Consider the following 25,165-nt stretch of genomic DNA (forward strand, 5'->3'; position numbering starts at 1 on the left):
ACTGGAAACTTAGAGCAGTATGAGTTCTCCCCTTGTTTATTCTACTTGTATTTCTACAAAGCACACAGAATGCTTTTCTTACTAAGTTTCCACTTTTTCCCTACTAGTCTAGTAGACCCTTCCGTTCCACCACCAATCTTTTTTTCTACTTTTGTGAAATTCCTCATACAGTTGTGTTTCCTCCAATTCAGATAACCTTATTGTCTATTTATTAACCACAATTTTCAACCTCTGATTGCACGATTGTTTCTCACATTCTTTTGCTACCTAGTCAATATCATTCTTCCATTGGTGGTCCTAACTTTGTTTCTTGCAACTAAACAAAATCCCAAGAAAAAACTCTTAACTTATAGGACTATATGCCTGTTTCCATTCTAGTTCTCCTGAGCCTCCGATCTTTAGTTTCATATCATCTTCAGTTGAGAAAATGTGGTTCAGAGGTAAAGTCCTGGTATTTGGTACAAAGGTCCAAGATTCAAATTGCAGGTCACTCCTAGTAAGTACATATAATTTCTTTTGTATCTAGAATGACTTTGACTTTACTATCTGACCCCTTTCATACCTATTTCTAGAAGCCATCTAGCTTCCTTCGGTGTACAGTTCCTTTCTTATATAATCCTCCTCTAATCGCACCCCAGTTCATGTTTGCTTTCTTTTTTGCACCTTTCCTACCATATTTGCTTAATTAGGAAATGGTCCATTTTCTCTTGCTTAGTCCTCGGGATTGGCCACCATGAGAATGGGCTACTGGGCTTGATGGCCCAGTAAGGCTATTCTTATGTTCTAGAACAGGGGTCTCAAAGTCCCTCCCCTTGAGGGCCACAATCTAGTCGGGTTTTCAGGATTTCCCCAATGAATATGCATGAGATCTAGGAAAAGCACTGCTTTCAATGAATATTTATTGAGGAAATCCTGAAAACCTGACTGGATTGTGGCCCTCAAGGAGGGACTTTGAGATCCCTGTTCTAGAAGACAAGACAAGAAAAAAATAGTCATATCCCAAGTATTGCTGTTTCAAGTGCTGCCCATGCTATTCAAATTCTGCATGTCCAGCTACTCTGCTCTGTCTGCCATACAGCAAAGTCCTTCCACTGGTATGAAAGGGAGTAATGCCAAATGACAATTTCTGTACCACAGGAGGAATGCTGAAACTGCTACAGATCATAGTAGCTCCAGACCAGTAGCTGTGGACAAGAGACTAAAATCACCTTGCTGATAAGTTGCTGCAACATATTTAAGAAGAATGATAATACAGTGGATACTGTAAGATAACATAGCTGAGGGTCATTCCATGTCAAGTGGACCAATACTGAAAACTACCCATGCTCGACCCCCTTGAAATCTCAATTTGGTCAGGAGCTAGGGGTGGTTGAACAAAAGCAATAGATCCACTCCCAAGCCTCGTGTGACCTAAAACGCCAACTTTGCTTAATCACTACGGCAGAAGGAAACTACCTAGGAGTCTGAAATGCCCAAGACTCCTATCAATTTAATTCATTTGGTTTGAAGGCCAATTACCAGTTACTAGTGAGAACATGGATGGGCAAAGTCGCCATTACAGTTGAATAAAGTGCTAAGAACAAATGAGCTGATGCCAGCCATTTGTGTTGCCATATTTAGTACAAACTAGAGAATGACACAGGGAAAAAATTTGTCCCCGTCACCACGACCACCATCCCTGTCACCGTGACCACCGTCCCCGCCTCTGCAACCAATGTCCCCGCACCATCCATACAAGCCTCAGTACTGCAGTATTTAGCTTATTCCTTCCTTATAAATCAAAGTTCTGGCTGTTGAACTAGAGAAAGAAGTTCAGCTGGCAGGGCTTTGCTTATAAATTTTTAACACAACTACTACTTTTCCTAAAGCAAAAAAAGAAAAATAAATATTTTTTCTACCTTTTGTTGTCTGGTTCCTGCTTTCCTCATCTCATTCAATTACTTCCATCCACTGTGTCTTCCATTTGCTGTTACTGTGCCTCACCCGCCCCCCCCCCCCCAATTCATCCAGCAACTGTCTTTTTCCCTTCAGCATCTTCTCCCCACTCTGTCTTCCCCTTTTCGTTTCAGCGTCTGTTCCTTTCTTTTCCACCACCACCCTTCCCTCTCACCGCCTCTCAGCACACCTCGCGTGGCCTGAGAATAACCCTCCCTTCCTCTTACCTTCGCTGCGTGTTTTAAGTTACTTTCCAGAGTAACTTGCTCAAGCCCCGGGAGCCTGTTTGCAGTTGCATGTGTCTTTGGGCGGGAGCTTCTCCTCCAACGCAACCGGAAGTTGCGGAGGAGGAGAAGCTTCCGCCCACAGACACATGTGACTGCAGGCAGGCTTCCGGGGCTTGAACAAGTTACTTTGGAAAGTAACGCACCACGAAGGTAAGGAGAAGGAGGTGACCACGCGCGTTCCCTCCCTTAACTGTGGGGACAAAGCCATTCACCGCTCCACGAGACAGTGGATGGCCTTGTCCCCATGCCCGCAGTGAGTACTTTTTCCCCCGCCCACCGTTTCAGCAGGTTACCCATGGGTAACAGCCACAACAATGTAATTCTCTAGTACAAACTACTCATTTTTGTTCTGCCACACAAACCGATTTACTCAAAGCATTGAAAGCCATTGAGGGCACCTACTTTTTGATTTCTTGGACTCATACTGAGCAAGACGTTCTTCTCTTAGCTTCTGTGCTAATTCACTTTCCTGAAAAGGTAAAATAAACGGAAATTTAAAAAAATATATATATAGCACACATCAATTTTGATTTTATGGCACCAATATAGAAGCACCGGCTTATAATCAGAGAGACAAATTCAGCAGTGAATGTCAGCCGAAAGATGGTGATTTGGTTTTACTCATCATTACCAGCCAGTTTAGACACACTATACAAGGACAGTATTACAATTCTACCAGCACACATCTTACAATAGGACAAAACAATTTTGTTTCTTAAACCTAACAGTAGTATAGAGAAATTATAAGCAGGGCTGTGGAGTCTGAAGCAAATTTTGGGTGGTGTTGGAATCAGTAAAAGATGTATTAACACCCCCCCCCCAAAAAAAAAAAAAAAAAAGGGTAAAAGATATAGGACCCCTTTATCAAACCATGTTAGGTTTTTGGTTGTTTTTTTTTTTTTGGTGGGGGGGTATTTAATCACTGGCCACAATGGTAAAAGCTCCAATTCTAATAGAATTCCTATGAGTGGAGCTTTTAACACGGTGGCTATCAATAAAAAATCCTAATGCGGCTTGATAAAAGGGGGCCATAGATCTTTTTCTTGGGTGCTGACCCTAACATTCTGTAACTATGATTTGAATAATTCTTCCCAATGTGCATCACTTTGCATTTATCCACATTAAATTTCATCTGCCATTTGGATGGCCATTTTTCCTGCAAACTTTTTCTTAGTCCACATGCCTTAACAACTTTTGAATAGTTTAGAGTCATTTGTAAAATTAATTTATATTTGACCCAACTGAATAAAGGTTGTATTGCAGGTACTATGGCAGAATCATTAACTATTGTTTTGCCAAAGCCAAATAAAGATGCCACATTGGTTTCAAATTACAGGCCTATTTCTTTAATTAATGTCGATGGGAAATTATTGGCTAAACTTTTAGCCTTACGTTTGAAAAAGGCTCTTCCTTACATAATTGGAATGCACCAAACGGGTTTTATTGCTCAAAGACACTCTTCTAATAATACCAGATTGGCTCTTCAGATGTTATACTTAACAAAGGACCTAAATGATCCGGCCTTTTCTGTGTCCTTAGATGCGGAAAAAGCTTTTGATCGAGTAGAATGGGACTTTATGTATCAGGCTATGGAGTGGTTTGGTATGGGTTCAGGATTTATACAAATGATTCAAGCGTTGTATAGCTCCCCTGTTGCTAGATTATATAGTAATAATAATTTTTCAGAGTCTTTTAAGTTGCAAAGGGGGGTTAGACAAGGTTGTCCTCTATCTCCTTTGCTTTTTGAAATAGTACTTGAACCCTTGTTTTTAGCTATTCAACAGATAGGGGAGATACAGGGTATTCCATATTCTGGAAAAGAATATAAGGTATCTGCTTATGCAGATGATATACTGCTTCATTTGAGGAATCTTGAACAACCATTCCATGTTTGCTTGATTTGATTGAGAAGTTTGGGAAATTCTCAGGATATAAAATAAATTGGAATAAGTCAGAAATTCTTCCTTTAAATGTGCACTGTATAAAAAGTTTATTTGATTCATTTCCTTTTATTTGGAAGGAGGAAGGAATAAAATATTTAGGTATTTGGATAAAAAACACATTTGATGAGACAATGAGAGTGAATGAAAAACCTTTACTACAAAGAGTTACAGAATTGTGTGAACAATGGAATCCGTTGCATCTGTCTTGTTGGGGAAGAGTTCAAACTGTAAAGATGACGATATTGCCTGTGGTTTGTTACCAAATGGGTATGATAACAGTTTTTTTTCAGGGATCTTTTTATAAAAAGTTAAACAGTATTTTGTCTAAATTTATTTGGCTGGGTAAAAGAGTAAGAATTGCTTTAGTGACCTTACAAAAGCCAATTGCGGATGGTGGGGTAAATTTTCCAAATTTCTATAGGTACCATCAATCCTATATCTTGCGCCATGGTATGTATTGAGTCCTCCCAGAACTCATGGAAAAGCTATCTGATTGGTTATGGTTAGAATGGCAGCTCATGTTTCCTATTAGGCTTCGTCATCTTCTCAGTATTAAAATGCCTAGGTTGCGGAAAAATAATAAGATATTAATGGACACATGGAAAACTTTAAAATATGTTAATCATTTAACACCTCTTCCAATTCAAAAATCTACATATCAAAATATCTGGCTAAACTCCAGGATCCAAATTGGCGGTTTTAAGATTGTCTGGAAGTATTGGATTAAAGCAGGTATACGAATCTTAAATGATGTTATCTGATGGTAAACTACTGGATTTTTCACAGTTGCAAATAAAATTTGGTCTTGATAAAAAACAAAGTTATAAATGGTTGCAACTGAAGCAGGCTATTCAGGCAGGGTTCCCTGAATGGAAATCTCTTAATAATCAATTTAGTTTAGATTTCCTATGCTTTCAGGGAGACTTCTTGGGGCACCAAGCCGCGCAGTGGTATAAATTATTATCTGGCTATGTAAATAAGAAACCAAAAACTGGACTTAGAGATATTTGGAGCATTGAGATTAAGCATCAAATTAAGGAGGTCACGTGATGCACTGAGCAGAGGCAGACGTTAGCTGCCTTAGCTCCTGGGCCCTGAGTCGCTAATCGTCCCGTTGCTGGCTGTGGGGGGAGTGTTGGGCGATCGGGCATTAAAGCGTATCTCGCTGAAACCATATGGACAGGTTTCTGTCCTCGCTGGTAACTTCGATGGCTACGAGAACCGGGAAAAAGGACCGCGAACGCCCGCAGCACGGAACAGAGAAAATGGCGCCGTCCACCTCGACTGAGATTCACAAAATAGCGCCGGAGGCGCTGGCGGCCCTCACACAGGCGGTGGCAGTGGCCATGCAGCCGAGTCTTGATAAGTTATCGGAGCAGCTTTTGAAATTGGAGAATATCCTGTCTGAAACTACAAATCGCACGACTGCTCTGGAAACCCGAGTATCAAATATGGATGAAGTACAGAGGACCCAAGACACTATACTACAGGATCTACAAGCTCTCACTAAAAAGCAAGCAGAGCGGCTGGAGGATCTGGAAAATCGCTCTCGCAGATCTAATTTACATTTTCTGGGTATCCCAGAAACGGTCTCAGGACCTAAGTTGTTGCGGACGCTCGAGGTATGGCTGACAAACACCTTTTCACTGCAAGAGAACTTGGGTCCTATCCGCATAGAACGGGCGCATCGGATGGGCAGGGAACAGGCCCGGGAAGCGCGACCTCGAATGGTTATTGCCAAACTATTGAATTATAATCATAAAGTTGAAATTTTGCGCAAGTACAAGCAACTCCGAGAGGACTTAAAGTTTGAAGATTCTGAGGTGCGCATCTTTCAAGATTCAGCAGCCCTGTCAGAGCACAGGAAAAGCACAGTTACTTACCGTAACAGGTGTTATCCAGGGACAGCAGGCAGATATTCTCACATGTGGGTGACGTCATCTACGGAGCCCCAGCGCGGACAGCTTTTCAAGCAAACTTGATTGAAGTTTCAAGTTTGCTACACTGCACCACGCATGTGCATGCCTTCTTGTCCACTAGAGGGCGCATCCCACCTCGTGGTCCTCAGTTCCATAACTAGCAAAGAAGCCATCCCCGGGGAGGCGGGCGGGTTGTGAGAATATCTGCCTGCTGTCCCTGGATAACACCTGTTACGGTAAGTAACTGTGCTTTATCCCAGGACAAGCAGGCAGCATAATCTCACATGTGGGTGACCTCCAAGCCAACCAAAAAAGGGCAGGTGGGAGGATGGCAATTTAGGAAAACAGATTACGTAACACCGACTGGCCAAACCGTCCGTCACTTCTGGACAAAGTGTCCAGACAGTAGTGGGAGATGAACGTATGAACCGATGACCAAGTGGCAGCTTTACATATGTCCTCCATCGGAGTAGATCGGAGGAAAGCAACCGAAGCTGCCATCGCCTGGACCTTATGCCCCGTGACTCGACCCGGGAGCGTAAGACCAGCCTGAGCGTAGCAAAATGAAATACAAGCAGCCAACCAGTTGGACAAGGTGCGCTTGGAAACAGGGTGTCCTAAACGATTAGGATCAAAGGACAAAAACAATTGAGTAACCTTCCGATGCGACCTGGTACGTTGGAGATAAAATGCCAACGCCCTCTTACAGTCAAGCGTGTGGAGCGCCGTCTCGCCAGGATGGGAGTGGGGCTTAGGAAAGAACACAGGAAGGATAATGGACTGATTGAGGTGGAAATCAGACACAACCTTAGGTAAAAACTTAGGATGGGTGCGGAGAACCACCTTGTCATGATGAAACACAGTGAAAGGCGGGTCCGCAACCAAAGCTTGCAGCTCACTAATCCGTCGAGCAGATGTGAGGGCAATCAGAAATACCACTTTCCAAGTAAGAAATTTCAGGAGAGAGTGAGGGCAATCAGAAATACCACTTTCCAAGTAAGAAATTTCAGGAGAGACTTGTCAATAGGCTCAAAGGGAGGTTTCATCAGCTGAGCTAAGACAACATTCAAATCCCAAACGACGGGAGGAGGCTTCAGAGGGGGACAAACATTGAGTAGACCCTTCATGAAACGAGTCACCAGAGGATGAAGCGAAAGAGAACGTCCATCCAAGTGACGGTGGAAAGCAGAAATGGCACTGAGATGCACCCGAACGGATGTCGTCTTCAGGCCCGAATTAGACAGATGCAACAAGTAGTCCAGCACCGAAGACACCGGGACCGAATCCGGCTCCAGATGACGCGAGGAACACCAGGAGGAAAACCTGGTCCATTTTTGGGAATAACAAAGCCTGGTCGAGACCTTGCGCGAGGCTTCCAACACATCCCTCACCGACTGAGACACCGGGACCGAAGTCAGGGGGAAAGGAACCAAGCGGTCAGATGTAATGACTGAAGATTGGGATGCAACAGCGAACCCCGACTCTGAGATAGCAGAGAGGGAAACACAGGCAGAAGCAGAGGTTCCCTGACACTGAGTTGAAGAAGCAGGGAGAACCAGTGTTGACGAGGCCACCGAGGCACAATGAGAATCATAGTCGCTCCGGATGATTTGAGGCGAACCAACGTCCTCAAGATCAGGGGAAACGGAGGAAACGCATAAAGGAACCTCCCTCCCCAGTCGAGAAGAAAGGCATCGGCTTCTAGACGGTCCGGGGAGTACATTCGCGAACAATACAGGGGTAGTTTGTGAATCTCCGGAGAGGCAAACAGATCGACCTGCGGAGTCCCCCAGCGGTCAAATACCTCGCGCAGGACTCTGGAGTTGAGTGACCACTCATGCGGCTGGAGAAGCCGACTGAGTTTGTCTGCCAAGCAGTTCCGTTCTCCCTGGATATAGACCGCCTGCAGGAAGATATTCTGGGAGATCGCCCATTCCCAAAGACGTAGAGTTTCCCGGCAAAGGGACCAAGAGCCTGTCCCACCTTGCTTGTTTACATAATACATGGCCACCTGGTTGTCCGTACGCACGAGAACTACCTGATCGTGGAGTAGGTGGCAGAATGCGCGAGCCGCCAGAAAGATGGCACAAAGCTCCAACACATTGATGTGACAGCGTCGGTCCTCCGCCGACCACAGGCCCTGGGTCCGCAGACCGTCGAGGTGGGCCCCCCACGCGTACTCCGAGGAGTCCGTGGTCAGAACCTTGCGATGTGGAGGGACGAGAAAGAGCAAACCCCCGGAAAGATTCGAAGAGTCGGTCCACCAACAGAGCGATCGTCTCAAAGAAGGAGTCACCGCTATGAGACAAGAGACAGGATCGCAATCCTGGCACCACTGAGAGGCCAGAGTCCACTGAGGAATTCTCAGGTGCAGTCTGGCGAACGGAGTGACGTGGACCGTAGACGCCATGTGGCCCAGAAGCATCATCATGCGCTGAGCCGACACAACAGGGAGCTGAGAAATCAGACGGCACAACCGAACCAAAGCCTCCAAACGAGGAGGAGGGAGGAATGAACGGAGGCGAACAGTGTCCAGCACTGCGCCTATAAACTGAAGTGACTGGGTCGGGCACAACTGTGACTTGGGAAAGTTCACTTCGAACCCTAGTCGTTGAAGGAAGATGATAGACTGTAGGGTCGCTGAGATAACCCCCTCCCTGGTCGGGGCCTTGATCAGCCAATCGTCCAGGTATGGGAAGACCTGAAGCCCCTGAGACCTCAGGGCTGCAGCAACTACCACTATACACTTCGTGAAGACTCGAGGGGACGAAGCCAGGCCGAAGGGGAGGACCCTGTACTGCAGGTGTAGCTCGCCCACCTGGAACCGTAAGAATTTGCGGAAGGTGGGATGCACCGGAACATGGGTGTACGCTTCCTTCAGGTCCAGGGAGCACATCCAGTCCCCTTCCTCCAAGAGAGGATACAATACCGGAAGTGACAACATCCGGAACTTCTCCCGGACCAGGAACTTGTTGAGCTTTCTGAGGTCTAGAATGGGGCACAAGTCCCCGGTCTTTTTTGGGACCAAAAAGTAACGGGAGTAAAACCCCCGCCCCCGCTGATCGGGGGGCACAGGTTCCACCGCCCGAAGCCTCAACAAGGCCCTGGCCTCGGCCATGAGGATGGGGAGCTGGGTCCGATTGCATGGGCAAGCCCCCGGTGGCTGTTCCGGTGGCGACGACCAAAAGTTGAGAGAGTAGCCCTCGGAGACGGTCCGGAGCACCCAAGCGTCGGATGTTATCTCGGCCCAAGCCGCATAAAAGGACCGGAGTCGACCCCCTATGGGAAGGGGGTCCGGCGCAATCGCGGAGGGGGGCCTGCCCCATCCGCATAGCCCGTCAAAAGGACTGCGCTGGCTTGGAAGGACCCTGCGCAGGAGGTTTTGCTTGTCCCCCTCTTCCCTGTTGAGGAGGGCGCCGAGGCGGTGGCCTAGAAAAGGCCGGGGTCGACTTCTGAGGATACCGCCTCGGGGGAGGCCGGAAGGGTTTCTGCGGCGTGGCCCGAGGTTTCGGACGGACCAAGGGAGCCAACGCTCCTGCTCCGACAACCGTTTGGTCGCCGCCTCTAGGGATTCATCAAATAATTCTGACCCCACGCAAGGTAAGTCTGCAAGGCGTTCCTGCAGATTCGGGTCCATATCGAGGGTGCGTAGCCACGCCAACCGGCACATAGCTACCGCAAATGCAGACACCCTCGATACCAGCTCAAATGCATCGTACACAGCATGAAAAAGGTACAGGCGCAATTGAGACAGGTTGGACATAAACCTGTCAAACCCTTCCCTGCGGGAGTCCGGCAAGGATTTGCGATACTGGGGCAGATCCTTCACCATGCCACGCAGATAGGATGAGAAGGTAAAGGCATAATTTAAAACCCTGGTTGCCATGAGGGAATTCGAATAGAGGTGACGACCAAACTTGTCCAGGGTCCGACCCTCCCTGTTGGGCGGGACCGCCGCAGAAACTCGGGAGGGTTGTGTCTTTTTGAGCGCAGACTCGACCAGTAAATACTGGTGGGAGAGTTGAGCCTTCTCGAATCCCTTGGGTGGTATCGTCCTATACTTGGACTCCATCTTGGACGGAACCGCTGTGACTGTAAGAGGTGAAGTCAGGTTCTTAAGCAAGGTCTGATGAAGGACCTTATTCAAGGGCAGCCGAGGGGTTTCCCTTGGGGGAGTGGGAAGGTCCTGCTCCTCGAGGAACTCTTTTGTGTATTGAGATCCAGCCATGAGGTCCAGACCCAAGGCACGTGCCATGTCCTGCACGAAGCTGGAGAAGGAGGACGGTCTGGCGGGCGGCGAGGGGGTTCTCGACTTCTCCGCCGAACAGAAGGGGGAAGCCTCGTGGGAATATCGTGGTTCCCTACCGGACCCTGAGTCCCAAGAGGCCAGATCCAATGGCCTCGAGGGGGTCGGGGAACGTCTCCGTCTCGAAGAACCCCTGGGAGAGGTCCCAGGTGTCCGAGGGACCGAGGCACGCCCTCTCCTCTTCGGCGAGGAGTCACGTGAACCCCCTCTCGCGGGGGAACGGAGAAGCCTCGGGTTATCGAGGCGGAGCTCCGAGACCCTCAAGGCCTCACCCCCGAGCGGCGAGGAGCGACCACGTCGCCCAGGAGAGCCTCGCGAACGCTTAGGCTTCCTCGGGCGACGCCTCGCCCGAGGAGCCCCGGGAGGACCTCGAGGAAGAGGAGGAGGAGATCCGTCTCACCCTGCGCACCTTGTCCCGGGGCCGTACGCTCCTCTCAGGCGGGGCCCCCGAAGCTGAGGTCGAGGGCAAGGTCGGGGCCGAGGTTGATGCTGCCCCAGCACCCGGGACCGAGGGAGTCGAGACAGAGGTCGCCGAGGTCGGCGCCCCCGAGGCCAAAGCAGTCGAGGTCGAAGCCTGCTGCAAGTGTTCGAGGGCCCCAGACAGCTCCGAGGCAATCAATGCTCGGAGCAAGTCCTGGAACGCCGGGATCCCGACCATGGTAGGCAGGTCCGAGGCAGGGGGATGCTCCCTGGAGGGCGACCTCGGTCTCGAGTATTCCCTCGGGGCATTAGTGGCCGGAGTCCTGGGCGGGGCCGAGGACGACCCACCCGCCGTTGAGGAGCCCTAAGATGGCTTCTTCGTCGACCCTGGAGTTGGGGATGGAAAAGAGGACTTACCCGAGGCAGGTTTGGTCGCAGGAGTAGGCTTCGATGTCGAGGGACGAGGCGAAGCCGAGGATCCCGAGGCCGAGGTCAAGGCCGGGGCCGACGTCGAGGCCTTCCCGGGCGCGGAGTCAACCGCGAAGAGCTCCGCCATCCTGGCACGGCGTCGACGGAGCGCTCTGGCCTGAAAGGTGGCGCACCGATCGCAGGAGTCAGTCGGATGCTCGGGTCCAAGGCAGAGCAAGCACCACCGGTGTGGGTCAGTGATGGAAAGTAACCGCTCACACTGGGTGCACTTCTTGAAACCCGTCAAGGGACGGGACATGAAAACCGAACCGACCGAAAAAGGAGGCCGGGGTCGCGGCTCACGGGAGCCCCCGGAGCCGAACGGAGAGAAAAAGAGAAGTCAAATACCACGACCGATTAAAACACACCGGACGCGGCGACAGAAGGCAAAATAGCAGAGCTCACATTCCACAGGGCTTCTGGCTCCGCAGAAAAAACTGAACTGAGAACCACGAGGTGGGATGCGCCCTCTAGTGGGCAAGAAGGCATGCACATGCGTGGTGCAGTGTAGCAAACTTGAAACTTCAATCAAGTTTGCTTGAAAAGCTGTCCGCGCTGGGGCTCCGTAGATGACGTCACCCACATGTGAAAATATGCTGCCTGCTTGTCCTGGGATAACAATTTTATCCAATTTGTGCCTCCTTGGCGGAAAAAAAATATGCTTCCTTTTCTTGTACCCAACCATATTGCGCATTTACCATCAAGGGCAATGGCATGTTTTTGAAGTAGCCGCGGAAGCAGCCCTCAATGTGAATTCCCATGTGCTTACCCAGTTGGATCTTACATGACTGAGAGATTGGCATACGATTGCTGCACTATGAGAGATTGATTCTAATTGCTGCACTATGGATTTTAGGTCTCCATTGTGGGGGCTCAGGAACACTATTGTTTGCTTCCATGGTTTGAGCTGGTATTCTTATACATGTTAAGTTATTACTGTTCATGGGATAGTATGTTGTTGATAAGCTGTCTCTTATAGGTTTTTTGACATAGGCTAGCAATATGGATATAATAATTTTGTTCTAGTGGCAACTCAGGGCTTGGAGTGGCATTGTTTTGTGATCTCTCACACCTCTAGGACCGCCCTAGGACGGACCTTTAGTTGTGACCACAAAGCTATGCGAAGGGGGGATAGGTTGGAATGGGAGGATGGGGGGGAGGGGATCAAATGGGGAGGAGTCCTTTGCTATTGTATTACTATTGTCTATGAGTAATATTTGGATGCAAATGTGTGAGTATCTTGAAGCTATTGTGGGATTTTTGCCAGATACATTACTTAATGTATGGAAAACACTCAGGCAGGTCCTGAGTGCTTTATGGCTGTGGCTGGGAACCTGGAGCGGTCTTTTTTTTCATATGGTATATTTTTTGCTTGTATTAGCCCTGTTTAAATCTAAATAGCTAATAATTTGAGAATAGCCTCATGGAATGTGTCTGGCATCACCTCCCCTATTAAAAGAACAAAAATTATAACACAGCTAAAAAGACAAAGTTGATATTGCCTGTCTAAAGGAAACCCGATTGACAGAGGTAGAACATCAGAAATTGAGGAGGTCCTGGGTGGACGCAGTATATGCAGCCTCATCTCCACAAAAGCGAGCGGGGGTAGCAATATTAATCCGTAAGTTCTTACCATATACAGCGAAAATAGTTGATACTGACCCACAGGGCAGATATGTACTGTTACAGATGACGGTAGGAACATACTCTTTCTTTCTTTTGAATATATATGCACCCAACACTTATGATCATTCCTTTTTCGAGGGAATCACAGCATTGCTCTTAGAGCGAATTACAGATCTGGTATACTTAGCAGGGGATTTCAATCAAGTTTTAGACCCGAGCTGTGACCAGTCTGGGCCAGGACAAAACACGAGCTCGTCCCAAATTAGAGGTATTCCTTACCTTTGTGCCACCTTAGATTTAGTTGACCCCTGGAGACTTTTACATACCACAGAACGGGATAATACTCATCGCTCCAGGGCACATAACACACAATCTAGAATAGATTATATTCTTACCACGAGTAGAGCATTCCTAAATGTGGATGCAGCGGTCATTGGTCCGGCAGTAATTTCTGATCATGCGATAATCTGAATATGGGATTTGGCATCCGGGGACCTGTACGTTGGCGCTTCCCTAGTTACTTATTTTCGGATGACCATTTTAAAACTTACTTAATTTCTAAATGGGAAGAATTCTTGACCTTTAATGGTCAACACTAATAACCCAACGCTGTTCTGGAACACTGCTAAGGCTGTGCTCAGAGGAGACTGCATAGCTTACGTTATAGCACAGAATCGCCGATTATCTCGGGGCATTATTAGGCTGGAAAAGGAATTAGTCATTGCCAAACGACATTATACACACCACCCTACACGATCATCTAGGAACATTTGATTTCGGTGGAGGCGACCCTTAACTCTTATATACATGAACGTACGGTTAAAATGCTTCTGTATCAAAAATATCGCTTCCATCGATATGGCAATCGTGCAGGGAAGTTACTAGCCCGATTGACAAAACAAGCCCGGGGACATCGTTACATAATGGGATTGAGGGATGCTGTGGGGCATCTTCAGCATACTACAGCACACATTGCACAGATTCTTACAGCTCATTTTCAGAAGATATATGGCCGCCAGGACTCGGGAGTTGCTCCCCTCATTCGGGATTACTTATCTGACTCTGGCTTATTGCCACTCTCAGAATCAGATGTTGAGTTTCTTAATGCAGACATTACTCCTAAAGAATTATTACAAGCTATTAAACATCAAAGAAATTTTTCGGCCCCAGGGCCGGATGGCTTCACGGCAAAATTTTATAAGCTATTATCGGAACAGTCGAGTCCTTACCTTAGGAACTACTATTCTCAGGTAATACAAGATGAACACTTTCCCGCTGAAGCGAACGAGGCCTTGATTACTTTGATCTTGAAGCCAGGTAAAGATAATACGGCTCCCGAGTCCTATCGTCCCATCTCTTTATTAAATGTGGATATTAAAATTATTTAAAAAATACTAGCTGAAAGATTAGCAATTCTTCTCCCGAACATCATCGCTTTAACACAGGTGGGCTTTGTAAAGGGCAGGCAGGCGGTACATAATGTTCGCAAGGCGCTCTTATCGTTGGCCCATACACAATTTCATGACACCCCGATGCTATTACTTAGCTTGGATGCCGTGCAGGCCTTTGACCAAGTCGATTGGACGTTCTTATTTGAAGTATTGAACTTTATTGGAATTTCGGGTTGGTACGTGACAGCGTTACATACGTTATACTCAACACCGAAGGCGAGAATACTTGTTAATGACATTATTACTGAACCTATACTAATTGAAAGAGGTACCCGTCAGGGATGTCCCTTATCCCCTTTATTGTTTTTGCTCTATTTGGAACCATTTCTTCGCACAGTATCTCTGGATCCTGATATTGTAGGGGTGGACTTTGGGGATCACTCATTAAAAGTGTTAGCCTTTGCTGATGACATTATTTATGCTCACTAACCCCCACTCTGTCAAACAACTTCTGCAGGCGCTTAATGAATACAGATTTTACTCAGGCTTCACCTTGAATTACCAGAAATCTGTTGCTTTGGCCAGTCCGGTGACACTGCAACACACATGGAGGGGACATTTTCCTTTTACATGGGCAGTGAACTCGATTCGATACCTGGGTGTTTGGATCCCTAGAGACCTTAAGACTCTTTATGATAGTAATATTTCCCCACTACTACATGACACCTTACATAGCTTACAAAACTGGTCTACTTTTCCCCTTACAGTAGCGGGACGGGTAGCTCTTTTTAATATGGTGCTCTTTCCTAAGTGGCTATATCGTTTTCAGGTCCTGCCTCTGCTTTTATCTTATACTCATAATGCACGATTAACTAAAGGTTTACGACGCTTCCTCTGGAGAGGTAAGCGATCCCGCATGTCATTTCTTAGGATATGCTTACCCAGGGATAGGGGGGGCTATTGTTTATTGAATGTGCGTTGGTACTCTATGGCATGTCAGATGAGGCATATTAATGATTGGTTTAAGGGGACATCTGATTTTACTGCTACGCCACTGGAGTTGTCTTTGCTGGCTCCATTTCATGTGAGCTATTTTTTACATGTGGCGGACCCACAAATGCGTTCTCTGGTGTCCCACTATCCGATATTTGCGCCGGCTCGGCAAGCATGGAAGTGGGTTTGTAGAACTGCAAAACTATCTTCTGGGGTTTCTTTATATTTACCCATCCAGGGCAATGGAGCCTTTCAACCTGGACTCCAAAATACTGCCTTTCAGAGATGGAGTGCTCAGGGACTTCAATATCTATTTCACCTCTTTTCAGAGGAGGGGAGACTAACAACTTTTGAAGAATTGCAGCAAACATTTGAATTACAGCCAAATGATTTGTTTGCATATTACCAAATCCGACATTATATTCAGTCTCTTCCAATGCTCCATCTCACGGAAGATAGCAGGGAGACTCTTTCGGAACTCTTTAGCCTTACTGCACAACAGAGCATTCCTCTACGGTTTCATATAGTGGGGATTCGAGACGGTCAATCTGGCCATAATTTGGACATTTTAGCGGCAACATGGACTGAGGACTTGCAATGCACGCTAACGGCCCACCAGCTCCAGCGGGTACTGAAGAATATCCAGGTGTCTCCTAATATCACCCACTGGGAAATGCAATTGAAAATTGTTTTGAGACTTTATATTTCACCGGAACGTGCTGCCCGGATGGGGATTACTGCATCTCATTCTTGCCCGAAATGTGCTCAAGCTCATGCTTCATTGAGACATATGCTTTGGACTTGCCCCAAAATTCAACAGTTTGAGACATCTTGGACATTATATTACGATGCTATGGGGGAGGCGTTTGCTTCCACAACCAAGAGCATTATTCGGATATTATAATATAGCCACGCCTAAACCTAAAGGAATGACAGCTTTTGTTACTAGAGTGCTTTTGATGGGAAAGAAAGCAATTCTTACTAACTGGCTGTCCCGAGATCCCCCTTCTAATGCTCAATGGAGAGCCTTGATGATAATTCACGCTACGCTGGAGCGGAGACAGGTGGGAGAATTGGATCATGGGCCGGGTCGTGGATTCCGTCAGACCTGGGAGTGCTTCTGGCAGGACTTCACACCATATGCTCGAAGTAGACTCTTGAATCAATAGTTTTACTTTTTACTCTTAGTTTTACTGTGGCATTGGACTCTTGGGGTAGGGAGGGATGGGAAGGGAGGGAGGGGGGGTACTTGCAATGTTATTTCCTGACAATGCTTTTTGTATTTGTTTGTTACTTGTTGAAATAATAAAAATCAGTTGAACATAAGCATCAAATTAATGCATAAGAACATAAGAACATAAGAAGCGCCATCTCCGGATCAGACCTTCGGTCCATCAAGTCCGGCGATCCGCACACGCGGAGGCCCTGCTAGGTATACACCTGGCTTATTTTATAGCCAACCATATCTTTATATGCCTCTCTCAAGGAGATATGCATCTAGTTTGCTTTTGAAGCCTAGGACTGTCGATTCCGCAATAATCTCCCCTGGGAGAGTATTCCAGATGTCAACCACTCTCTGTGTGAAGCAGAACTTCCTGATATTAGTCCTGAACTTGCCCCCCCTTAGCTTCATTTCATGTCCTCTTGTCCGTGTCAAATTGGACAATGTAAATAGTTTTTTCTGCTCTAATTTGTCGATTCCTTTCAGTGGCCATGTATTTGGTCCTGGAGGTTGAAGTGTACAATGTTTGCTTGTATGAGGCAAATATGGTTTTTCCTGTTGCACAGAGCACTCTGGACCCCTGTTCATTTACAAAAATTGGATTGCTCTAAGTCTAATAGATGTTGGCATTGTAACCTTGATGCTGGAACTTTAGAACATTTATTGTTTTATTGTCCATTCATTAAAAATTTTTGGATCTCTATTTGGGATCAAATAAATCATTTAATGGAAAATTATGTAGCATTATCATACGACACAATTTTATTTGGTATGCTGACTGCTAATAATAATAAGCTTTTGATGATATTGGCAGGAGTTGCCATTCAACAAATAACGTATAACTGGAAAGATTGTACAAGGTTGAATTATTGTTTCTGGTGGAATTCAGTATGTCATGTGTTTAAAATGGAAAGAGCGTTGGCAGTTCAAAAATAAATTTAAGGATGTGTGGGGCCATTTTTAAATTATTATAATGAATAATTTATACTTTTCCCAATTTTTAATTCTTACATGTGGATCGGGTGGGGGGGTTGGATTTCTATTAATAATATATATGAATGATATATTAATATGGTAAATTTTTTGTTGTATATGGAAGTGGGAGGGAGTGGGGGTTATATCTTTTTGTTGTATGATATGGTAGATTTTCAAGTGATATTGTATTCTAATTGTTTGATATTTACTGTACACTTGTGAATTATAAAATGAATAAAGAATTAAAAAAAAAAAATTAATCACCTCACCTGTAGTTCCAATTTCCAGATCATTTATAATGTGTTAGTGGAGTGTACTAGGACTGGTACTATTTACCCTCCTCCACCGATTCTGTTGCAATAGAATGGCCAATTAACTCTATCCTGTGTTTTCAATCCAATAACCAATTCCTAATCCACAGCAGAACATTGCTTCTTATCCCTTGACAAATATTCTCAGGAGTCTCTCATAAGGAACTTTTGTGGAAAGATTTCTGAAAATCTATATATACTCTGCCAAGTGGCTATTATCCACAAGTTTATTTTGCTGGATAGAATGGAGAGGCTGTTTTCTCAAATCTGCCTGTTTTTGCTATTTCATGTTTTACAGTTCATACAAATGATGGATATTTTAATTATGAAAATCATAACGATTACATTTTGCCAATCTTATTACTAATTAAAATATTTTAGAAAAAGCCAAAATTTCAAGATCTGCAATAGAGTAGACACCCCTGATGGTGTGAATATCATGAGAAAGGACTAAGTGAAGCTTGAAGTAATTGTCTGAAATTTGGCAGCTAAGATTTAATGTTAAGAAATGCAAGGTCATGCATTTGGGCTACAAAAACCCAAGAGAATGGTACAGTTTAGGGGTGAAAAACTTTTTGTGCATGAAAGAGGAGAAAGACTTGGGTATAATAGTATGTGTTGATCTTAAGGTGGCCAAACAGGTTGATAAGGAAAGCTAGAATGCTGAGGTGCATAGGGAAAAGTATGGCCAGTAGGAAAAAGGAGGTATTGACCTTGTATAAGACTCTAATGCGACCTCATTTAGAAAGATTAGGTTCTTCTTACCTCAATAATCTCTCTTGTAGATGTCTAGTAGTCCTAACACTAGGGAACCTGGGAAAACGGCGATTTTACAGGTTGGGGGGAGGGGCGCTAGGGCATGTAGGGAAGCCATCCAAAAACCCCTTTCTAGGACCCCCCCCAAAAAAATCACCAAACCAGCATGCACAGATACTCAGTGGCATATGCTGCAATAAAAAAGAATGGCAGACAAGTTTAACACACAGCTTGCAAGGAGATCAGTACCTCAGGAGCTAAAACTGGATTTCAGGTCCTCTGACTGCCTCACCTTCCCTGTCATCTCAGTCAGTGACTACCAGGACCTCCAGTACAATCAGAGAAGGTATGCAATCCAGTCCCGATCCAAGGCACATCGCCACAGAACCGCGCAGCCTGCGCTCTACCCCTTAGCGGACGAACCCAGGACGAATTAGCTCCTGATCCTGGAGAACCCGATCTGACCTGATGACTGTCCAGGGGGTTTACTGCAGCGGCAGGGAACCCCCCAGATGCAGACAATTTTAGATAGAAAAGTCTGTATCTCTCACCGAAGGATGTCCCCACAAGGTGAATCCGCAGCACTAGGGCAAGACCCGCACCAAATATCAAATTAATATACTAGAATTTAGGAAAATAAAACACGAGCCCCTACAGCAAGGTTGTAGGAAACGAAACTGATCTTGAAGGGGAGTATCCCAAGAGATGACCACAGGAGGCGGGGGGTTGGACTTTGGTTTTGAGTTCCATACAGTTCAGGGCTGGAAGGAATTGATAACCCTACGGTTCAGACTACAAAGGTATTGTACAAGAATCAGATTTTATGTATTCCTCAGGGTTCCCCACTTGCTCCAATTTTATTCAACCTTTACACGACTACCCTGAATATCCTTAAGTAGTCATCCTGGGAAACTTTATTCACCTATGCAGATGACATTTTCATCCTGATAGAGATAGATCTGGACACTATTGACCTAGTATCTAAAGTAAATCTCTGTATATCAAAACTTCAAGCCTGGGCACAGTCTGTCCGGATGAAGCTTAATACAACTAAAACCAAATTATTACGGTTAGGCCCAAAATTGGATTGTCTTCCTCTTTCTGTAGTTTTGGTTTCTAGATCTTCTCTACAGATTGAGTTTTCTGCTAAGGTTTTGGGAGTCCTCCTTGACTCCTCTCTCTTTTAAGGATCAAATTAACTCTGTGTTTAAGAAATGTTTCTTTAATCTGCATTTATTGAGAAAGGTTAGACATCTTTCATCACCGACATTTTTCCATATTAGTTCAGTCTATTATATTATCTTGTCTCAATTTTTGCTATGTCATCTACCTCAGTATCACAAAAATGTCTCTCTATAGATTGCAACCGATTCAAAATACTGCTGTAAAATTGATCTTTGGGAAACGTAAATTTGATCACGTGACTGTTGCTCCAGTCTCCATTGGCTTTCGGTTTATTTTAGAGTTCAATTTAAATGTGCTTGTGTTGTTTTTAAAATCCTATATGGTATCTTTACTCCTCTCCTTCCTTTATCCTGGAATGTTTATATATTCTCCTTTGCAAGAGGTAATTAACAATTTCAATTATCTCTTCCTTCCAAAAATGGGATTAAAGGAGTCAAGATTTTTAGTCAATCTTTGATTTTTAAGTTCTCTCAACTTTGGAATGATCTTCCATTTCTTTTAAGGAGTTCTGGCTCATTTCAATTTTTTCATAAATCCTTAAAACCATCTTATTTGCTAAACACTTCGAAAATTAATTTTCCGAAATTTAGTCAAATTCTTTATTGTTTCTATTTGTTAAGTTAACTATTGTAAACCGAGTCACGCTTTCTTGGACTGATGTCTGGGTATATAAAGCCAAGCCTTACATTAGATATACTGTATATGCTACTTTGCAAACAAAAGATCAGCATACTTAGTATTTAATATAAAAAAATTACTTAAAGACAAATGAATGCCTTGCTTTCTACCATCCCAACAGTTAACTCTAGCATACAAGGTACTCACCGCCTCATCATCTGACCCAAAGAGATCAATGTCATCGTCATCATCATCAGCGGCTGCAGCAGCTGCACCTGCACAGTTAGTGGCGTCATCGATATCAACAGGCCCATACTTTCCTAGAGGTTTTTTTACACCAGGAAGGCTGGGGAAAAGCAATAAAAGGCTCTTCTGTTTCAATTTGTTTCTTGAACTAATCACTTTTAAACCTAAAAACCCAGTTCTACTGCTCACTTTTCAGAGCATTTCTTACTTGCTGGCTTATGACTGATTTTCTTTCCCAAAAATCTAAAATTCTAAAGATCCCTTGGAATGGAGAAGTAGGCTAATGGTTAATGCAATGGGCTGAGAATTGAGTTCCTACTATGGCTCCTTTAGGTCCTTGGTCAAATCACTTAACTGTCTAGTGCCCCAGGAACAAAAAAAAACAACCCCACAAAAACAAAAAACCCAACTCAAATGCACACAATGTTAAGAGAGCACCAGCACAAGCAACAGTGTGGGCACTGAAGATCAGCGTAAGTAGTATGTAGATTTAGTCAAACGAGGTGTTTAGCTATTCACTCCCAATGTTTAGAACCGGCATACAAATCAAATTCTACCCCAACACAATTTCAGAGCTGGTTCTAGGATAGAATTGAACAAGGGGTTGAAATGCTTCAGAACAAGTGGGACAGATCAGTTGCAGAATCCATGTGCTCCAAAGTAGGCTCTCCCCTGTTCGATTTCAAACTTGGGTGCTGCTTAAGCCATGAAAGGTGCCAGCAGAGCATTTCCCCCAACTTTTCCACTTCCTCCTCTGGACTTGTACACACTTTCCTAACTTGTTTTTATTTTGTTCCTGAACTTCAACAAGCCACTGCAAATTCTGCTGCCTGTATCAAACAAGCAGTGCAGATCTGTGTGGGAATGGTGCGTAGATCCCAGAGTTCTTGACTGGTCATGCACACAAGAGCTTTGCTTACCATACAGTTCTTATATGTACACATCAGGCATGTTCCTCCTTAACATTAAAAATAACTTTGAATGCTTAATGTTAATAGCACACATGATTTGCATGCTATTTTATTTTTCCAGTGATGTTCCCACAGTATTCTCTTGTGATATATAGCAGTGTTCGTCAACCGCCGGTCTGCAAAAATTTCCTGCCGAGTATGTGAAGAATTAGTGTCCATGTTATGCTCCTTATCTTCAGCGCCAGATGCACTTGTTTGCCGGGACAGTGCAGTGTGGCTCTTGCACGCTGCACGTGGCTGACCCGGATCCAGAACTGGGTCAGCAGCATGCAAGAGCCGCTGCACACTGACCCGGCAAACAAGTGCAGCTGGCGCTAAAGGAGCAGCCAAGCCGGAAGGAAGACGGAAACGCGCTTGCAGGGGACACTGATCTGGCTTCAGTAGAGGCCGGACAGCCCTGAACAAGTAAGGGAGAAAAGAAGGGGGAGAAGCACATTGGGAGATGAATTTAGGACAAAGGTTGGAAGGGAGGGGGGGAAGGACACAAACACGGGACACAGAAGGAAGAGGAGGCATGAACTTGGGACACAAGGGAGGAGTTAGAAAGGAAGAATTGTTTGGGCTGAGTGTGTAAGTGAGAGGGAAAGATCATGCACATGGGGAAAGGAAGAAAGAGGAAAATTGTTGGGTATAGAGAGCGAGAAAGAGATACATGGGGAAGAGAAGGATTGAGAGGGAGAAATGTTGGATATGGTGGTGGAGAGGGAACAGATTGACAGATTGAAAGGGGTGCAAGGGATGTTGGACATAGTGATGGAGGGAGAGGTATGGCATGGTGCAGGAGAGGGGTGATAGGAGAAATGTTGGGTATGGGGCTGGTGGGCAATAGAGAAAAATGCTGCACATGATATGGGGAATGAGGGGAAAATGTTGGCTATGGCAGCAGAGGGAGTGGGAGAGATGCACCATGGATCTCTCTTTCCCCACTCCCTGTACACGGGATGGGGATCGAGCTGCGGGGATGGGGCAGAGACGGTTTTTCTAAATTTCAGTCTTAGCAATTTACCAGTCCACAAAATAATTATTTTTATTTCCGCCAGCCGTAGGTGTAAAAAGGTTGAAGAACACTGATATAGAGAATGGCATAGGAGTTCTAAGCATCAACCTGTCTGAGTTTAGCAGGGACACAAAATACCTGCATAACGTATATACTCTAATATAGGATGAGGTTTTTGGGCCAAAAAAAATGGCCCAAAAATGGGAATCTCTTCCTATATTCAGGTCATCAACCCGACCCCCTCTTGGGCAATACGGTAGGTTGGGACAAAAGGGATGCCTCCCGTCTCCCAGCTGACTAACTTTTTTTTTTTTAACCCCCCCTCTGGCGCACACTTACCTGCCATTTTTAATTCCTGGTGGTCCAGCAGTGTACGGGGCAGGAGAAATCATTCCATGTCCTGCCCCGTGCCTTTCTGTCTCTGTTCTCTTTTGGCGGCCAGCAGCGCACCCGACAAGCCAAGCTCTTTCTGCTTGGCCCCGCACTGCTCTCTGAATGGCCATCAGTTCTTGTCCTGCGAGAACTGGTGGCGGCCATTCAAAGAATAGTGCAGGGCTTTGCAGGAAGAGCTCGGCCCTGTCGGGTGCACCACTGGCCGCCAAAAGGGAATAGGGATGGAGATGCTCAGCACGGGACAGGACGCGGATAGATCGCTCCTGCTCCTGTTCCGGCCTACCACTAGACCACCAGGGGTAGGAAGGTGAGGCAGGGTACAAAGCCTGGCATGGAGTGAGGGGTTCTAGGTGCAGAGCCTGGTAAAGAAGGGAAGAGAAGATGGCTGTGTGCAGAGCCTGGCAGGGCATGGTACTTGAATATTAAGCCCCCGTCTTATATTCAAGTCAACTATTTTTCCTCATTTTGGGGGGGAAAAATGGGGGTCTTAACTTATATTCTGATCGACTTATATTGGAGTATATACAGTACTAAACCACTTTAGCTGTGTCTCAGAGAGGCAGTCTGTCAAAATTATGATCCCACTTCAAGACATGTATTTAACACTTATGTAAGATCTAGGCAGAACTTAATGATCAAATGAAGAGTTATACAACTAACAATTACTAAGGAGTCACATACCTTAACTTTTGCTTTTCATAACTTTTGATGTGGTTGTACCAGCGCAAAGCATGGACAAGGTCAGCAGAAGGAGCACTGGAGAGGGATTCAAATACAGCTATGTCTGCTTGAGATGGTACATACCTAAAAAGGAAAAGGCATATCAAGACGTCAACTATGCACGTTTGTACTTTTACTGCAGGTTTTGTTGGTCCTTCTTGCTTTGGTTTAGAATTAATATCTAATCGTACACATATAAATTAAAAAGTACAATTCAAACCAACAGAATTAAGACTGCAGAGCTTATGCAGAAACCAGTAAACAGTGTTGCTACTTAGATTCACCCATAAAATACTAATCCATTCATTTAAAAATAAAATTTAAGTCTACCTAACGCATCATCCAAGTTTCAAAGTTTATTGTACACTTGACATACCGTAATTGGAAAACATCTATACAGATATATAAATAATTAAAAGATAAAACTAATTAAAGAAAAATCAACTCATTCTAATCCGAAATATCAGCCTGAACCACGTGTTGATCCCTCCACCTATCCCAAGCCACAAGATCCCGTCTAAAACCGAGTTTCCATGATAGAATATAATTGTACCGAGCTTCACGTTTCAACGTAATTAATCTTAGCCGGGCATCTACATTCGGGTTACGTCGTTAAACCCCCCTTCTATAGGCATTTTTCAGTCCCTGGGCCGCAGACAGATCGCGAGGTGGCGGCCTCAATCTTCTACGGGAAGTCAAGACCACCAACGGTCCCAAGCTCAGTAATTCCAGGGCGTAAGCACAGCCTGTGCCTCGATAGTTCGAACTAACCCCTCGATGTAGCTCTTATCGGCCAAGAAGTCGTTGAGGACCCTGAGGCCAGCGGCCGATTTCAAATCACCGAATCCCATACTAGGCGATGAACGCAGGCGCGTGCACACTTCTCAGCTCACCACCACAGGAAGAGAAAAAAGAACGAACAAATAGGCCGCAGCTGTTTTTATAGCGTACCTTACGTCGCTCCCGCTGCCGTCGTGCTACGTGGCCTAACGTGTCAGCCTTGGTTGCTGCACTTTAATAATTTCTAAGCTCTTACATAAATCAGTGGAAGGGTCTCCTGACTGTATACTAACTGCTCAAAAAAAAACAACAAAAAAAAAACAAGGGCACTCAATACATAATGAATATACTTTATAAATTTACAAGAGGAGCTCAGAACCTTTAGCTGGTATGGAAACCACGAACAGGGAACAACCCTGCGATGTGTTCCAATATGTCTATCATTGCTCCATCCTGATTTTGTATAAAGTTATTTCAAATGATTTTAGTACTGTTTTCCATATGAATATTTCTATAAAGATGACTTATATTCATAAAAAATGTATTAAATTCTTCAAAATTTCTTGAAATGCTTTATAATACGTTGAAAAATAAACTTCAATTTAGCTCATTTCCAAATTCACAGCGGTGATAGAACTTGTCTCACTGTGGCGGGGTCTTATGCGTTTCGCCAATAAGGCTTCTTCAGAGAAACCGCTTTAGA

At 45.2% G+C, this 25,165-nt stretch overlaps 1 protein-coding gene and 1 non-coding gene across 2 annotated transcripts in view; both read right to left on the minus strand.

Annotated features, from left to right (window-relative positions):
• Positions 1–24,609, minus strand: part of EEF1B2 (eukaryotic translation elongation factor 1 beta 2) — a 43,759-nt gene extending 19,150 nt beyond the window's left edge. Inside the window, exons 1-4 of the mRNA XM_033945848.1 lie at positions 24,454–24,609; positions 23,644–23,766; positions 20,563–20,701; positions 2,625–2,691 (exon numbers count right to left, since the gene is read on the minus strand). Of these exons, the coding sequence (XP_033801739.1) occupies positions 2,625–2,691; positions 20,563–20,701; positions 23,644–23,766; positions 24,454–24,533 (409 nt within the window). The 5' untranslated portion in view covers positions 24,534–24,609. The remainder of the gene's footprint in view (positions 1–2,624; positions 2,692–20,562; positions 20,702–23,643; positions 23,767–24,453) is intronic.
• Positions 2,778–2,856, minus strand: LOC117361693. The gene has a single exon (XR_004539727.1). It is a non-coding gene; the product is annotated as a small nucleolar RNA SNORD51 (small nucleolar RNA).
• Positions 24,610–25,165: the final 556 nt, after the last annotated feature.

Source organism: Geotrypetes seraphini, chromosome 5, assembly GCF_902459505.1.
Source record: "Geotrypetes seraphini chromosome 5, aGeoSer1.1, whole genome shotgun sequence".
Lineage (NCBI taxonomy): Eukaryota > Metazoa > Chordata > Amphibia > Gymnophiona > Dermophiidae > Geotrypetes > Geotrypetes seraphini.